The sequence below is a fragment of the Rosa chinensis genome, chromosome 5 (assembly GCF_002994745.2).
Source record: "Rosa chinensis cultivar Old Blush chromosome 5, RchiOBHm-V2, whole genome shotgun sequence".
NCBI classification, from domain to species: Eukaryota; Viridiplantae; Streptophyta; class Magnoliopsida; order Rosales; family Rosaceae; genus Rosa; species Rosa chinensis.
In genome coordinates this window covers 14,156,853-14,173,378 of record NC_037092.1, presented here as the reverse complement: position 1 = coordinate 14,173,378, position 16,526 = coordinate 14,156,853, and the positions used below count along the sequence as shown (strand labels likewise).

General features: G+C 36.8%; 1 protein-coding gene and 1 long non-coding RNA gene across 2 annotated transcripts; both read left to right on the top strand.

Annotated features, from left to right (window-relative positions):
• Window positions 1–875: 875 nt before the first annotated feature.
• On the top strand, window positions 876–1,902 carry LOC121049564. The gene is made up of 2 exons (XR_005800745.1): window positions 876–1,024; window positions 1,137–1,902. It is a non-coding gene; the product is annotated as an uncharacterized LOC121049564 (long non-coding RNA).
• Window positions 1,903–12,730: 10,828 nt separating this feature from the next.
• LOC112167375 (BOI-related E3 ubiquitin-protein ligase 1) lies at window positions 12,731–14,385 on the top strand. Its single transcript, XM_024304389.2, has 3 exons — window positions 12,731–12,972; window positions 13,086–13,443; window positions 13,653–14,385. Exons 1-3 carry the CDS (start codon window positions 12,908–12,910, stop codon window positions 14,217–14,219), a joined length of 990 nt encoding a protein of 329 aa, XP_024160157.1. The 5' UTR covers window positions 12,731–12,907; the 3' UTR covers window positions 14,220–14,385.
• Window positions 14,386–16,526: the final 2,141 nt, after the last annotated feature.

The following is a 16,526-nucleotide window of genomic DNA, read 5'->3' as shown; positions in this document are numbered from 1 at the left end:
TAATTTATAGTGATTGATTCCAACTAAAAAGTTAAGACGTTAAGTATTCACTTCACATTCATTTTCTAATCGTATTTTAAAAAAAATTCTAAATTATGGACTATGTAGTATTTTCAGTTTTTCCTTTCAACCCATATTCACAGTTAACACACATGTGATGTTAGAAGCTCATTCAATGACAATAAACTACGTAGAAGTTTTGTACTTTCTGGATATTAGATAATGATTTTGGAGAAGAGTCAAATTTCAGATATCTTTAATTTATAAAAAAGAAATGTGGCTCTGTCATATTTGTATAATCCATTCATATATAATGTACAATTCAATATCAAATCATTGCACCTACAATTAACAATAGCGTACGTCTTCTGTTTCAACCGTGAATAATACTTTTATTGCATGAAGTGCATGTATTATCAATTCGTTAATTAAAAAAAGGCATGACCAATTTGACTTGACATTTCAGATATTTATCCAAATAATTGGGCCGACAACTTTGTCTTCTTAGTTAATCTTCGGCTGATACCAAGGTAATATTGTCCTATATTAAGTCTTTGAATTAGACATATCAACTCCTATAGTTGAAATAATTTTAGATGACTATATATTAATTCGTTCACACATACACACTTGTCTCATTTTATTATCAAATATTTATAGCAACCACGTCTTATCCAATACCCTAAAGTTCAACAGTGCCATGTCTAAATGATATATTTCAGTTCTAAGTGATAATTTTGTTGACCAATATCTCAAGAATAGATAAATGACGTTGCGTCCATAGCTAATGTAGAAAGCACGTTGTATTAAAAGAAGAAAAATAAAAGTGTTTTTTCTCATACAACTTTCTTTTGTTTCCTATATATATGAAAAAATTAACAAACTTTAGGCCTGGGATCGGTTTGGCTCGGCTCGGGATTGAGGCTATGCCGAGACCGATACCGACTTTATAGTCGGCTCAGATCGGTTCGGGATGCCGGAATTTTATCGAGGATACCGATTAGTTCCGAAACCGATTGATTCGGTACAGTTTCGGTCCAAATCGGTTTCCACACTTTCATTTTCACGATCTGGATCTTCCACATTTTTATCGTTGAACTCACTTCGTGAACTGGGTTCTTGGTTTGGTGGTGCAGGGTGGATTGGAAGAAGGTGAAGGAGAGGCAGAAGGAAGAAGGTGGAGCAAGGAAGAAGGTGGGTCTGTTGTAGGTGCAGAGGTGGGTTGGGACAAAGAGATGTGGGTTGGAGCAAGGAAGAAGGTGGGTCTGCTGTAGGTGCAGACGTGGATTGGGACAAAGATGTGGGAATTAATAATTATTAGTTGAAGAATAAGAAGAAGATGAAGAAGAAGGAGCAGCAGAAGAAGAAGAATCAACCCATGGGCCTCAATAATTGGTCTCAGACCAATCATGGCAGCTCCACCATGTCCACGCGCACGACACCACCACCCCTGCCGTCTCCGTCAAACCGTACTCATGGCTCACCACGAATCCCAGCGACTCAATCCGAGACAGAACCGCCACGGGCAGCGGAGCTCCGGAGGTCATGATCTGCTTTCGGCTTGGCTTGGACAATTCGGTATGTATTACACCCATACCGGTGCCGACCCGTTTACATAGTTTTCGGTACGGTTCGGATCGGGATGCCGGAGAACTGCCTTTCAATACCGAGTCGATCGGTTTCGGCGCGGGTCGGACGGGATCGGTATCGGTTTCTCGGCTTTGAATTCCCAGGCCTAACAAACTTCACTGACCTCTTTCAATATGGAAAGGCAACCAAAAAAAAACAGAGAGAGAAAGAGAGAGAAGAAGATTGTAGAAACCACTTGCATTAAGATATTAATTTGAGTTCCAGATCAATTTTCATTCCTAAAATAAGATTTTTTTCTATTTTATTTTTTTATTTGTTATAAATTTTCTCAATTTATTACACATTCTAAATTATAAATAAATACAACCAAACAATAGATATTATAATTAATGAAATTTTTGATTGATAGAGTTAAGGATTTCATCATTTATAAATTCTTACGGATTTCATAATTTTCTCATCCAAATGCACCCTTAATAAAATGTGAATTCTTTTTTTTTTTTTGAAGCGCGAGCGAGCGAGAAAATATATTCATAAGCCAGAATAGGCTGTTACATACTCTTCCGCTGCCATCAGACAGACAAGAAGATAGTGGTAGTACCCATAGTGGTACATAGAAATAGACCACTCATTGTACAATTAAATACGTAGAACATAATGGAAGCCCCCTTTGGTACTACGCCGGAGGCGCTAGAAGGATTCGGCCCTCCCAACCTGACTATTACCTAGTAATCCAGTCGCCTAAAGACCTCAATTGGTGTACAACTAAAGACACTGAGAATTAAGTCGACAAGACCAAAACCAATAGCTAAAGCTAGATGCACACAAATGCTTAGACAATCCCTGAAAATAGGGAATCATTGAGACAAAACTGACTTAAACAAAATAAATAGGGTCTAGATCAAACAACCCAGCCCAAAATGTGAATTCTTATTGAATTAGCTAGCCATGCAACTATATGAGAATTAATACTAACAAATCAAAAAGAAAAATGTTCTCTCTCTCTCTCGAAGCTCTCCTCTAGGTTTTCTCATTGGCGGCTTGACATCGGTGCTCCGGGATGCAATCTTGACTTCTTCTTTGGGCTTTAATGAGGGTGATGGGAACGGATATGCATTTGGCTATCCTTGGAATTAAAGACCTTGGCTTTCTCCTTCTTGTTTGCGGTGTTCTTCATCGAGCTCCTGCTTTTCATGTTCCGGGTGACTCAGGCTAGAACTTTGGATAAGGTGGCCTGGGTTCCAAGGTTCTCTTCGATGACCTAGGACGGTGGCGTTCACGCGGTACAACATTTTCCTCTTGAGGTTTTGGCTCCTGGTCATTACAGTGGTAAAGGCAGCCTTACAACTCATATAGGTGATGTTTTTGCCTTTGCAGGCTGGTGGTCTAGGGCTGCTGGTAAATGAAGGGCAACATTAGTGGTGGAGTGCAAGGTTATGGTCTTGCTAGTAATGGTGCAGGTGGTCGTTGTCGCCGGTTGTCTTATGGCTGGTGGAAGGTGTAGGGAGCACTAGGGTGTCGTGGTTGGGCTTGCTTCCTTTGAACATGGGTTTGGGTTTGGCTCTACAAGTAGGCCCAAGTACTTTAGGTGGTGCAATCTTGGACTGACAATTCGAACAAGACTCAAAATTTGCACGAAGCCACAAGATTAAAAAGCGAGTCAGGTCAACAGCGGGTCAACCTGGCATGACCCATTCAATAAACGATTTGGTTGCAGGTCAACGGGCCAGCACAAAGTGAACCCATATAACTCGTTTATTAAACGAGCCGGGTTATATATTATATATAACCTGCGTAGACGACCCATTTAAAAATAATAATAGTATATATCTATCAGGGTCGAATAAATCTTTTTCTCAATTTAAATTAGGGTTACCACTTCATTGTTAACACTATAAATTCTCTAGGGAATTTAATCAGTTTATACATTTTTTTAGTTAAATGTGTCAGTGTTAACCCTTAAATGAGTCATTTTGTCCAACATGACACAACCTATTTATCAAGTGGGTTAAGCGGGTTGAAAATGGGTAACCTGTTTAATAAATAGGTTTGGGTTTAAATTTTAACACGTTGATTAAATGGGTTGGGTTTGAATTTGTCTCTTGTGACAAGAAAAATACTTTGACTCGATACAAATTCGATCTAACACAACCCATTGATAGCCCTAGTGCAATCAAGTTTTGGATTTCAGCTAGCAATAACCTTGGGGAAACCCCCTCTGTGTGAGTCGGTCCAAAGTTTTATGAATAAGTTGGGGCGGACTTCGATCCTAAACCCTAACATTATCTTCGGTTACTTGTGATTCAAGCTAGGGCAATTGCATTTAGGTTGCTTTATGATAGCCTAACATGACTCAACATTAACGTTGGCCCGCATATGGTGGGTCCTGGTTTGTTTTGTTTTTTTTTTGTTTTTTGTTTTTTTTGGGTTTTTTTGTTGTTACTAGTTACTACGTTTACTCTTAATAGATTGACACCCCCAACCTTTCAATAATAATAATAATAATAATAATAATAATAATAATAATAATAAAGGCAATGTTATCATTTACTGATCAATAATAAACCAAGAGACTAAAATTTTGTATTTATCATCTTCAATTTTGAGACAATGTCCTCGAAAAAGAAAATGTATTTTTTTTTTTTAGAGAATAGATAATTTCATTACTTATCTATGGCCAAAAGGCACATACATCAAAGTCATAGTTGGCATAAGCCACCAAGCAAATTAACCAGTAACCCTTATTGCAAACAAAATGAGCTCACTTATTCGAGCCTAAAAACAAAAGGACCCAAATCCTCACAACCTAACTTTCCTTAATAGTAAATCTAGTCGCCTAAAGTTCTTAATGGTGTAAAACTAAAGAAACTAAGACTTAAACCGACAAAGACCAAAGTCCATTTGCAAGCGAAAAAACTAGAATAGGACAAAACCCACTAGCACCACCAGAAAATAGGGCTAAAACAAAAACTAAAAAAGAAAATAAAACTTGAAAATTAAAGACCCAACCAAACAAGGCCTAAAGACCTGGCCTGGAGGATACAACCCAATCACCAAACCCAACAACAACGACAAGACTAGAAACACCGCTGACGCAACACCAAAGCAGCATGATGCCTACTTCGCCGTCATCGCCATTAACAAGCCTTGAAGCCACAGCCACCATCAACTGGAAGCCACCCCACCAACGCACCTATTATCATCCCATCAAGCAAGTCGCACCACCTGTTGAGAATATATACATCCCACAAGAGAAAAATGGGACATTGTCCATGAGTTTATAAGGGTTTGGGTCACTCAATCCATTGCCAATTGGTTTTGGATGTGAACCCTAGATTACTTTATCATGGTATCAGAGCAGGTTACCCACGTGTGCATGCTTAACGGCCACATAGGCTCCACGTCACCCAAAGTTGTCTATGTGTATAGCTTGAAAATTCGCCATTTAAGATAGTAATTCAATATATTTTCAATGGAAAGAGAAGAAAATAGATAAGTGGCACAAAAATGTTTCTTAACGTATGTGTCGTTTGAATCCACATTGCCAAGTGCATCACCAAGCTTAATTAGTCTCAATGACTACTAAAAGGAAGGAAAAGTAAACAATATAATATTCCCCATGTGAATGTTAGCTTAATTTACTTGTTCTTTATTAATGTCTTCCGGTCCAAAAGTAGATTTCCATGTTCTTTAGTTTTTATCCTGTTGTTACATCAAGTTTGTGCAATTCTTAATGTTACCGTTGGCTTCTTTAAACACAAGGTGACACAAGAAGCATGGATAGGTAGACCCAACCCATCAAGGTGTCATCACAAAAACAAAGATAGGTTTATCTTTGGTCTCTTTCTCGAGCACACTATGTCATATATATGCAATGCATCTTTTCTTGACGTGTCTCGCACCTAAAGCGATTAAATCCAGAGTGGGTAAGTGCGTTACCTTTCGAAATGGTTTTATTCCAAAGTATTACTTAGTGTAATCTATACTAATATCCGTACGCATCTATATTAGTTAATTCATGTCCAAATTGTATAAGATATCTTCTAAATAAAGGGTCCCGATTTCTGAAAACAAAATTGATTAACAATGACACATTTGCCATAATGGGGTGCAGGCGAGTGAGAGAGAGATATATAAAACAACAAATTCGTGTATTTTGTGAGGCTTATTTCGATGAGTTTGCAGAATGTAGTTGAAAGTTGAGTTATATATAATTAGTGGTAAAGATGGGGACACATAATGACATAATAGGCACACTCAATTAAACAAACAAAAACTGGCTTGTGATTACAAGTTAAGCCTTTCCTAGTCAAAGAAAGAGACATTAGATTGAGCTAGGTTTATGCTTTGAAAAGAATATACATGAAGAAATTACAAACAAAGGGTTAGGAAATTTCTCTTTTCCTTAGGCTTAGGGTTTCATTTCGAAAAGACAGAAAGCTACATCAATTTAAATTTGACTAGACCCAAAGATGGGGAATCACCTTATTATAGAATCATATAATTGAAAGGTTGAGAGCAAAGGATTTGGCCCACGATTTGAGGGGTAGACATCATTTTTTCGATAAAGAGTACGTGACTAATAGTGACCACACCAGAGGGCTCTCTATAATATGCACAAATTTTCACTATCAATCCATGTTTGTCCAGCAGCCTCCAATAGAGAAATTCCAAAGAAAGTGACATATGCCATGTCTCAATCAGTTTGGTTTTTGGTTCCCATTTGGTGTGTTTGTTTGTGTTGTCAAAGAGATTTCGTCTTTTTCTTTTTTACTTTGATGCAATTGTTAATCAATTAACTTGTCAATTTCACAAATCCAATTAAGAATAGAATTGAGTGGAAGCCTGCAATGCCACAAAGTTGCGGCCAAGAATAACATGAATAACCTATTCAGCTAAATACTTAGTTGATTGATAACATGAAACGATTGAAAAATGGATTGTCAATGTCTTTATCTTTATGCTTTCATATTTTTAAGGGAAGAAGGATGAGTGGAATATTTCAACTATTTTTTTGACAAACATTTTAAGGTGCGTCTAAAGTTGGGAAGCAAATTCGTTGGATATAATGATTTTTCAATTTTTTTTTCAAATATTCTTCACCAATAACGCAATAAATTTAAGAAAGAAAAGAATGTAATGATCATTGAGAACGATTCACCTAAACTACAATATTTGAGTGTCGATTAGACATTCAAAATGATTGAGCCATTGTATCTAATCTAACAATTTTAAATTGACAATTAGTCTCGAGGACCATAATCAATATAGCCTTTGAAAGTGATGAATTATCTAAGAATTACTCCCCTTTCGTTTATTAGCACAATAGTAATTAACACCCTTTTTTACTTTTTTTTTTTTAAGAATATATAATTTCATTGCTTATCTATGGCCAGAAAATACGTACATCAGATGTTGTCTCATATCAAAATCATAAATGGCACAAGCTGCCAAGCAAAAAACAGGTGACCCTCACTGTTAACACATACGCTCACTTATTGAGCCTAACAACAAAGAAACAAAATCCTCACTACTGACCTCTCTTTGTACAGTAACCTAGTCGCCTAGAGACCTCAATTCGTGTACAACTAAAGAAACTAAGATGAAAGTAGCAGAGCACCATACTTCTAGTATTAGGCAAGAAGACCAGGAGAGTTTTAAACTTTCCTTTGCCCTTGTCTCTAGGGCTAGAAACAGTACCAATAGCTGCAAGATCTTCATGAAGAGGTTTAATGTCGTCATACTCTTCAAAGCAAACCAGGGCTAGATCAAAACACCAACCCCCACCTCAGAGTACCTTGTTGGTTTCACACACTGATTCAAAGGAGAACAAGAATAAATCTCCAGCCCGTTTCTGAACCCTAAATTCTGCCTTTGGATCAACCGGCTTGCTGGTCAGAGGTTTTCCAATCAGAAAAGGTTGGGAGGACTTGCGAATGAGGCCACCACCAATCTTTCCTAGGTCAGGAGCACTGCCTCCTTCAGCGAGGGCAAGGGAAGCAGTGAAGCTTGTTGTGACAGCATCAATGGAAGCCATTGGATCGATGGAGAGAAATTGAGAAGAGAGCAATAGCAGGAAACTAGAAAAGGAGGCTAGGGTGCCGTTGAAGACTAAGTTGAGAGGAAAACTCTCCTAGGATTTTTTTTGTATTGATTTTTATCAGTTAACACCCTTATTTACTAAAGCCGCTAGTGTTTGAGGAACTTTATCCTTCGAAAATAATTTTCATGTTTACATAGTTTCTTCAAAACCAAAACATAATCAAATTCAATATCTTTCTTTTTTGCCCATACAATATTTGAACAATTAATATCATATATAGTATCCTACGAGAGATGAAATGAATGTATATAACTTTGCGTAGAAACAATTGTGATTGCATGCTCACTGTCACTAAAACGGTAAATTATCGAAGAATCATTTCTTCAAAAAGTTATAAAATTAACATTAAAATCTATATAATAAGATGTAATGGTCTTCACCTTTTTTTTTTTTTTTGGCAACATAAAATTACCTCTTCATAAGTTGCGTGTTACGTTGGCCATGCATAATTGTATACTTAATATAACGTGAAACAAGTTCATGAGCAGTATTGAAATTTGAGCTAATTAAGGAAAAGCTTCACATTTATTCATTGATTAAGAATCTAGGCGGCGGCATTCATGATCGAACAAGACGGGGTGCTGTCGAATCACTTGATCTCAATGTGCGACCTAATTCTTCACTAATTGGGTTTGTTTCTTTTTCAATTAGGTTGTTACTCACAATTACTTCATCATAAACTCCTCCAATTACGGATTTTTTGGACTTTCGGAGTAGGATCAAAGTGCTCCTTTTGTTTACTTTACTATAAAAAGGACGACTTCTTTATCAATGACTAATATTTCACTAACTATGATCATTCAGCTAGCCATCCACTTCAGACAAAGCACTCTGGTCTCATCTTGTTCGAAGAAGATCACATTACCAATATAAATTATTAATCATTAAGAAACAAAGTATAAGGTCTCTTATCATTCACATTGTCCAAAAGAACAAAAGAACAAAAGCTAGTAGTACACATACAATGCATGCAGTTGGAGTAAGACGTTAAAAATAAAATTAATAATTTAGACACAAGATTAACGTTTTATGTTTTGAATGACACTTGACACATTTGAAGTAGTTTAACTGTCATTGTAAAAGTGCTATTCAAATTTAATTAGCTTAATCTTAACTAAAAACAGTCTAAAATGTATGTGACTCTATGTTCAATTATTTTCTTATATACTTGCCAAAAAATTATTTGCTTATATATATACTCACACACATACCACGTAATTAAGGGGCCAATAAAGCCAAAAGAAGACGTGAGTTCATTGTTCTTCATAATTATATCATACGGAACCTTTTTTTAGCTTTTTTGAAGGAGCTAGATGGTCCTAAATGGAAAGTAATGATAGTGCTTCTAAGATTAGAAAAAGGAGATCGATATGCTCTTGGTTATCAGTACCACTTCTGTAGATATATTGAACTGAGAGAGAGATGCTCTCGATCTCACATCACGCATGATACTTTTGTTTACTTTTTAGAATCGTCATGGGATCTTCCCAAGTGGTTGTTGGCATAATAAAACCAACCTCCGCAGATATATAAAAAAGCAAAAGGGTCGGCATGGCTGGCCCGTAGTGGCCATTGATGCTTGCAACACTACTCCTCTAGTCATCTCTGTCTAAAATGAGTGATCGATATCAACATCTACGAAGTTCCTTGGAAGCTCTTGTGCAAGTTCCCTGTAGAATGCTAATTTAATTATGGGAGTTAAACAGTGATCATTAACCACCACAGCGTCCACGTTTAGTAGAAATCATAATGCAAAGAAAAAAACACAAAGTTGGACAATGTGACTATGCATGTTCCCTATCTATAGCAAGCAAAATGTATTGATTAAGTTTAAAAAAAGAAAAGAAAATTATTGTATCAGAGTATCCAGAGCTAGCTTAGCCTTTTCTTTCATGTGCAAGAAGCTAGGGTTTGTTATTATGTTCCTGTATAGAAAAATCAAAGACACGTCTATGAGATAGTCGATATCTTTATATTTAGTTTTATGCCCTAGTTCACATTTTCCCATCCCATATTTTTACATATTACTAACTTTATTATACTTTTCATAATCGATGTCCTTACGTTTAGGTTTCTAGGAACTTAAATACAATGCATGATTTGGGTTGTTATATATCACTCTCTTTAATCTGTTTTCATTGTTCCTCTCTTTAACCCTAATTTCTTTTGAGGGGGTTAAAGTGAAGCACACGTTTGAATTGAAGGGTGAGCTAGATTGGTAGCCCAGTTGGAAATGATGGAAGCAAAGCAATAATAGATGCAAAGAAAAAGAAAGAAAATTTAACAGAGAAAGCTGATGTAGCTATCGAGAGATAGTGGATATGGGAATCCATGATCGATCGAAATATCGATCTGTCGACATTAATATTTGTTATGTGTTTGGTCACTTTGGTGACAACTCCTTTTCTTTTATTTTTTTTTCTTTCTCTTTCTTTGTATTTATGTTCTTCCTTCTCAATTGTGCGTGTTTGTGAGGGAATTGAAGAATATGTTAGATAGTTTCAGACAAGGTGGGGATACTGTTCTATCTAATTTTTTTCAACTTGGTCAATACCCCCATAATATGGTTATGGTCCAATAATTCAATTTTGGAGTCTTGAAGAATTTTAGAAGCTAATAATGAATTCCACCATGGCTGTTTAACCTATTGACTTTGACCCTAAGTTAATCATTTCTCCACAAATTGGTCGGACATTAAGAACAAGATGCAATGAATATTTCCAGTACTCGTGAGGTAAGAGAACTAGCGGGAAATGTAAAGCACATATCTTATTAAACAAAGAAAATTGTAATTCTCGTAAATCTATTCATAATTCTAAATTCAACAACTCGACTATGTGAAGACACAATAAAATTACTGAGTTTGGTTTTCTTATAATGTAGTGTACTATCACATTAGAATTGCTAACTTATATGTGTTTTATAACATAAATTCTAACTAATAAAACTCAAGTCAATAATTGTGACCTTATATACATATAATTATTTTTTAGTAGATGAAGAATGTCAAATATAAAGAAGACATTCCGACAGTGATCCGTCTTTGTGGGACTGTAAAATGATAAGACAACGCCGTTTTTGACAAAAGCGTTCACCACATTCTCGAACAACATTAAGGATAGTCAACAGTTCAAAACTCGACATATTTTTTTTTCCGTTGGCGAACCTCAATAGCATAAGGAAGTACATATTCAAGGAAATGACAAACCCTAATCACCTCGTACAAATAATAACCAACATTGAAGAGACTTGCTCCAAATACAAAGAAAAGCAAAAAGACTAGTGAAACTTGAAATTCAAAAAACCTAAACGGTCTCATGCACAAACTCCCAGAATTTTTAATTTGATTCGGATTTTCCGATCAATTTAAAACTTCATCATATTGGTCGGCCAAAGTAAACAATACTCTGGCATTACCATTGTTGATTCCAGTTAAAAAAGAAATCTCATAACTAAAAAATCTAACACACATGATACTTTGAAATATGATAAAGTACTCTTATAAGAAAATTGTACTAATCCAGTAAGCAAATTTGTTTAATGGGAAACAACAATCCTGACTTTTGAGACCATTTTAGGTAGGTTAATTATCTCCTAAGTACTTGTTAGACTTACCAAAGAGGCAAAGATAAGAATGGAAAAAAATGGAAAGTACTCCACAACTTGTCCCATGTGTGTTTTACAACAAAAGAGATGAGCATCACCGCGTGATATTTTTTATGGGAATCTTTTTATGACAAGTCCAATTTGTTCTCTCCTTTTCATTTAAAAATAAATGTAATTTAAATGGTATGTAATTGGATTTAAAAAGGGAAACTTTGTAAAAGCTTTAAAACTCACCCTCCACGATTCATGAACCTTAACCCCCAAATTATACACCCTAATTATTTTTAGTTTTCCAATTTTGAAATAATTAACGAGATAATTAATTGGCTTGATATTCTTAAATAGTAAATGAGTTGGGCAATCCATTACAAAGGGGAAAAGGTTATTAGCCCTTAACCCAAAAGAAATCCACATGGTCCTTAAGGCTTAAGCAAATAATTAATTGCGGAATTTGGCATGCACTTAATCATGCATAGCTGTTCTTCCTAATTAAGTGGTTCCTTTTTTTGGTCTAGTAAACCCTAAGCAAGTGGTTCAATTAACCACATTGTAACCAATAATTAAAAGAAAAAAAAATATAACCAAATGCTTTTTTAATAAAGAAATAAATTTTATTTATTTATTTATTCAACGCTAATTATAGATTTATATTGCACCATTTGACTAAAACACACTTATCCCACGCTTAACAAAAACCTTGAAAGCCATCATAAACAAAACCTACTCCTAACTCCGTCTCCGTCACTGCACCGGAACCTCCCTACCCGCGCCGCACCGAATCCCTCATCATCTGTCCGTACACGGAGAACCACCAGTTAGAAAGGAGACAAAGGTAGCAAAACGAGGGAGAGAGCACCCCACAGCCAAAATAGACAGAGTGGTCCCCACGGAGACGTTTGGGATAGTGGGGTCAAATGCTTTTACTGTCCCGCAACTCCCACACACACACACCCGCGCCTCGCACGTGCGACAGTTTCTCTGGGCCCCACCGACCCTCCATAATTAGAGGTCACGTTGAACGGGGAGAGATGGTTTTGGTAAGTCTCCGGTGCTGACGCGGCACCCGCTGAAGGGGGTTGGGTACGTGGAGGATATGTTGGGGAAAAAAGTCATTCACTGCAGGGAATCAGAGCCCCTTTCTTTCTTCTTCGTTCAAAATCTTTGCTGTCACTTTCTGGATATTTCCTTTCCTGTCCCTGGGAGATTGTTCTTATTACGGTAAAGTAAATCCCAGACCAAATCCAAGAGCAAATGCGAGGTTATTCTCTGGATTTGGGAAAAATATCAAACCCAACACCAGGATTTTAAATAACACCAAATCTGACAAAATCTGGTCACCACCCATGTTTTCATTATTAACTTTTTATTTTTTATTTTTATAAAAAGAAAGTATTAATAAATGGATTTGGAAGACCTTCCACTTTTCCCACACATAAAAAGCAGGAAAAGGCCCTGCATAAATTCATTCAGTCTCTCTGGTCGCCACCTCTATTTCGTGCTCTCTCTTCAAACTTCTCCCTCATCCCATCTTCCTTAGCTCTCTTATCTCATCTCATACTATTTCACTCTACAACTCACAGCAAAAGCACAGCAATACCAAACTCATTCATGGCGGTTGAAGCTCAGCATCACCACCACTCTGTTTTTGTTCCATCTCAGTTGATGGCGAATAGGTACTTACATACCTAAAGCCTGAAAATCATCTTCTGTATGATGGGTTTTGGTTCTGCTTCGTATTTCTTACATGGGTTTGGTTTTTATTTTTTTAATTTTTTTTTTATTGCAGAGATTTCATTAAGGCTAATCAAGCAAACGGCAATATGTACAATAGCCAGATGGATTCCGGTATGCTTTTGGCGGCAGCAACAATGCCGGAAAATAATCATATGCCGTTGTATCAGTCGGCTATCTGTGATCAAGCTAAGACATCGATGAACCAAGCGGAAAGCGGTCTCACGTACAACAACATCATATCTGCTCCGAGAAAGCGGTCGAGAGACTCGTTAATGAATGAGTTTAACAATTTTACGGTTCCTCAGCCAAAGAAACTCTCGTCCGGTCTTTCATCATCGTTTCTCGACCAAGACATTGCCTTTCAGATCCAACAGCAGCAGTCGGAGATTGATCGATTCATTGCCCAACACGTAAGTTTTAAGTCCCTGCCATTTCTAATATGTTATTCCTCTGTTTTAGGCGTGCTGGTATTGAAAAATTCACTGTTTTGTTTTCGTTTTGGTTGAGAAACAAAATGTTTGACAAATTTACTAATCAAATTATTACCCGTAATCTTTCAGTTTGAATAAATTCTTATCTTTTTCTTTTACTGATTTAGATTTAATGTGTTATTTGACAGACGGAAAAAGTGAGACTAGAACTTGAGGAACAAAGAAGGCAAGAATCACGATTGTTAGTCTCGGCAATTCAAGAGAGAATCGTGAAGAAATTACAAGAAAAAGATGACGAGATACAGAGGATGAGCAAGCTTAATTGGGTTCTTCAGGAAAGGGTGAAAAGCCTATTCGTTGAAAATCAGATATGGAGAGACTTGGCTCAATCAAACGAAGCCGCGGCCAATTCTCTGCGCTCCAATTTAGAGCAAGTCCTAGCGCACGTCAGCGAAGAAGGCCACCAGATGGGAAATTTTGCTGCTGCAGCTGCGCCCGAAGATGAGGCGGAGTCATGTTGCGGTAGCAACGATTGCGGGCATGAAAACGAAGCTGATGGGGGGTTAGTTGGTTGCACCGACACGGTGGTTGGCGGTGGCGATAGGATGTGCAAGAGGTGTGGCGTGAGAGAGTCAAAGGTGTTATTGTTGCCATGCAGGCATCTTTGCCTTTGTACAATGTGTGGGTCCACCCTTCAGAATTGTCCAGTATGTGATTCTGTCATGAATGCCAGCGTGCATGTTAATTTCTCTTAGAATTTAATTACAAATAGACAGAATATTGTCAAATACATTTTGGAAAAAAAGAAGAACAAGAAGAAGAAGAAAGAATAGTGTAACAATTTGTTTATTATTTTTCTCTTTTACCTTAGTGTACATATTTGCTTGATGGTTAGTTCAGATTTTTGCATCTTTAGTTTTATTTTATCAATGGATTTGACGGTAGAAATGAATCGGAATTTTCATATGCCGGAATATGGAATAAACCGAGCTATATATCATCAAATTTTTTATTCTTTAGATATATATTGCCATCTGAATCACACGGAGTCTCAATTGAATTAGTATCTTAATATTGTCAAACAAGGCACAACCCAATTTTTAACTTTGGCCGTCCTTTTTCTTTAATCGATCGAATTCAACTTTTCCTATTTGGTATGGTAAAGAATCCACAGCTTTTGAAACTTTTTCTTAGGCGGTGTGGTTTGAATATGAAGGACAGGATGCATTATTTATGGGGCATCTCTATCTTTAGGTTCGTGCATAGACAACAGTGCCTAAAGTCGAGAAAGAGGTAAAAATTTGATAAAGGCAAAGGTAAACATAGTGTGCAAATCATGAAATGTCAAATTTCAGCGAACAATCATGATGGTTCATCTACCACAAAGTGGGGGGACCTGGATTCATTGGTTCTTTTTCATCTTTTCCCATCTTCACCGTTCAATTCTTTTCTTGATGGATGAATTGAATTGAATGCTTTATGAGAGTATTTCATTCTTTTCTTGGGACCTCTAGTCATCAACTTCATTTTCTTTATTTCCCTTTTCACTTTTTCAGCATACATATTTACACTTTTAAGTTACTTTGGTTGCATGAAGCTTCAAAGATGTTGTCTCACAAACTCACTATTAGATGAACAACAAAGATTACGTTAGGCCGGTGTTGAATTCGACTCCCCTATTTTCTATATTAAATAGTGGTTTAAATTAAGTTAACTCAAAACTTAGACTACATCTTCTCGAGCATGTGAGAACAACCAAATCGAGATGAACTCAATCACGTATTTTTATCAAGTTCTAATCCAAATCAACCTTTGATTGCTCCTGGTCGGGCCATTAACCCAAAACGAGTGCGACCCCAATTCCCTTATTTCAATTTTTATCGAATCGTAATCTAAGACTTATCTGCGACTAATATACTCCGTCTAGGACTATATATGTCCATCATCGGTCCATGTCCGGTTTGAAGTTTAGTCTATCCAATCATTCAATCCACGAAAACTTTAGCTTTCACAGACTTTATTTATCCATAATGGCTTATAGTGATCCTTCCAACTAGTGTATGACAAGATCCAGACCTCACTCACTTATTGTAGTTACTGTAATGCGAACATGCCAAACACATTAAGGTCTGCTTTTCTTTTCTTTTAGGTAAAAAAATAAAGTTATTAGACTATCATTCCAAATAAAAGATGAAAAAGCGTGATCTTGTTGTACTTCTTAATCGGAACGAAACAAAACAATACGATAATGATAATCTTCAACGACCCCCCTCATCTCCCTTTCCTTTTGAACCTTTTCCATGTTAGCTTTCGATTCTTTTTATGTGTTCTCTTTCCTTCAATGTCTCTCATTTCCTGCAAAGCAAATCTAAAAGCACATTTACTTGAAATATGAACCCTAGCTAACTTCACCAACCTGTTCCTCTGTCTAACTTGATCGATCTCCGATCCCTCTTTGAATTAATATGTTGCCGTAGTTTTGTTTTTACCGTTTTTACCCTACCATTATTCCATGCAGTGAAAACCAGTATTATTAAAGATATCGATGAACATGTATATTATTAGGGTTTGCTGTTTTTCACAAAGTTCCAAAGCGGAGGTGGGTGGGAGAGATTGTTTCCGCTGCAGTGACGTACGAAAGTGCAATTGCTGAACTGATACATCAGTACTGATAATATAATACTGGGGACCGTGACTGGACCCAAACCGCATATGGCCATTGGCTTATTGTTAAGTTATTGCTTGCTGGGTTTCAGTGATCTATGAGCATCATCTTCTTCATCATCATCATGAGCAGGAGGAGTTGATAGTTGAGACAATGCTGCAGAATAGTGCAGAGATTGATACCTAAACAATATTTTTGACTACAGAAGGTCGAGAGGGTCGAGACGACGACTGTGCGTATATATTTAATTGAAGGAAGGGAAAAACCGATTCCCACGCTGTGTGTACGTGTTGCAGTGACAACAAGACAATTATAAGAGAGAAATAGAGAAAATAAATTTCTTCTGTCTGGTAGCTCTATTATCAGCATAGCCCAATGTGGAACCTGCACGCCAATC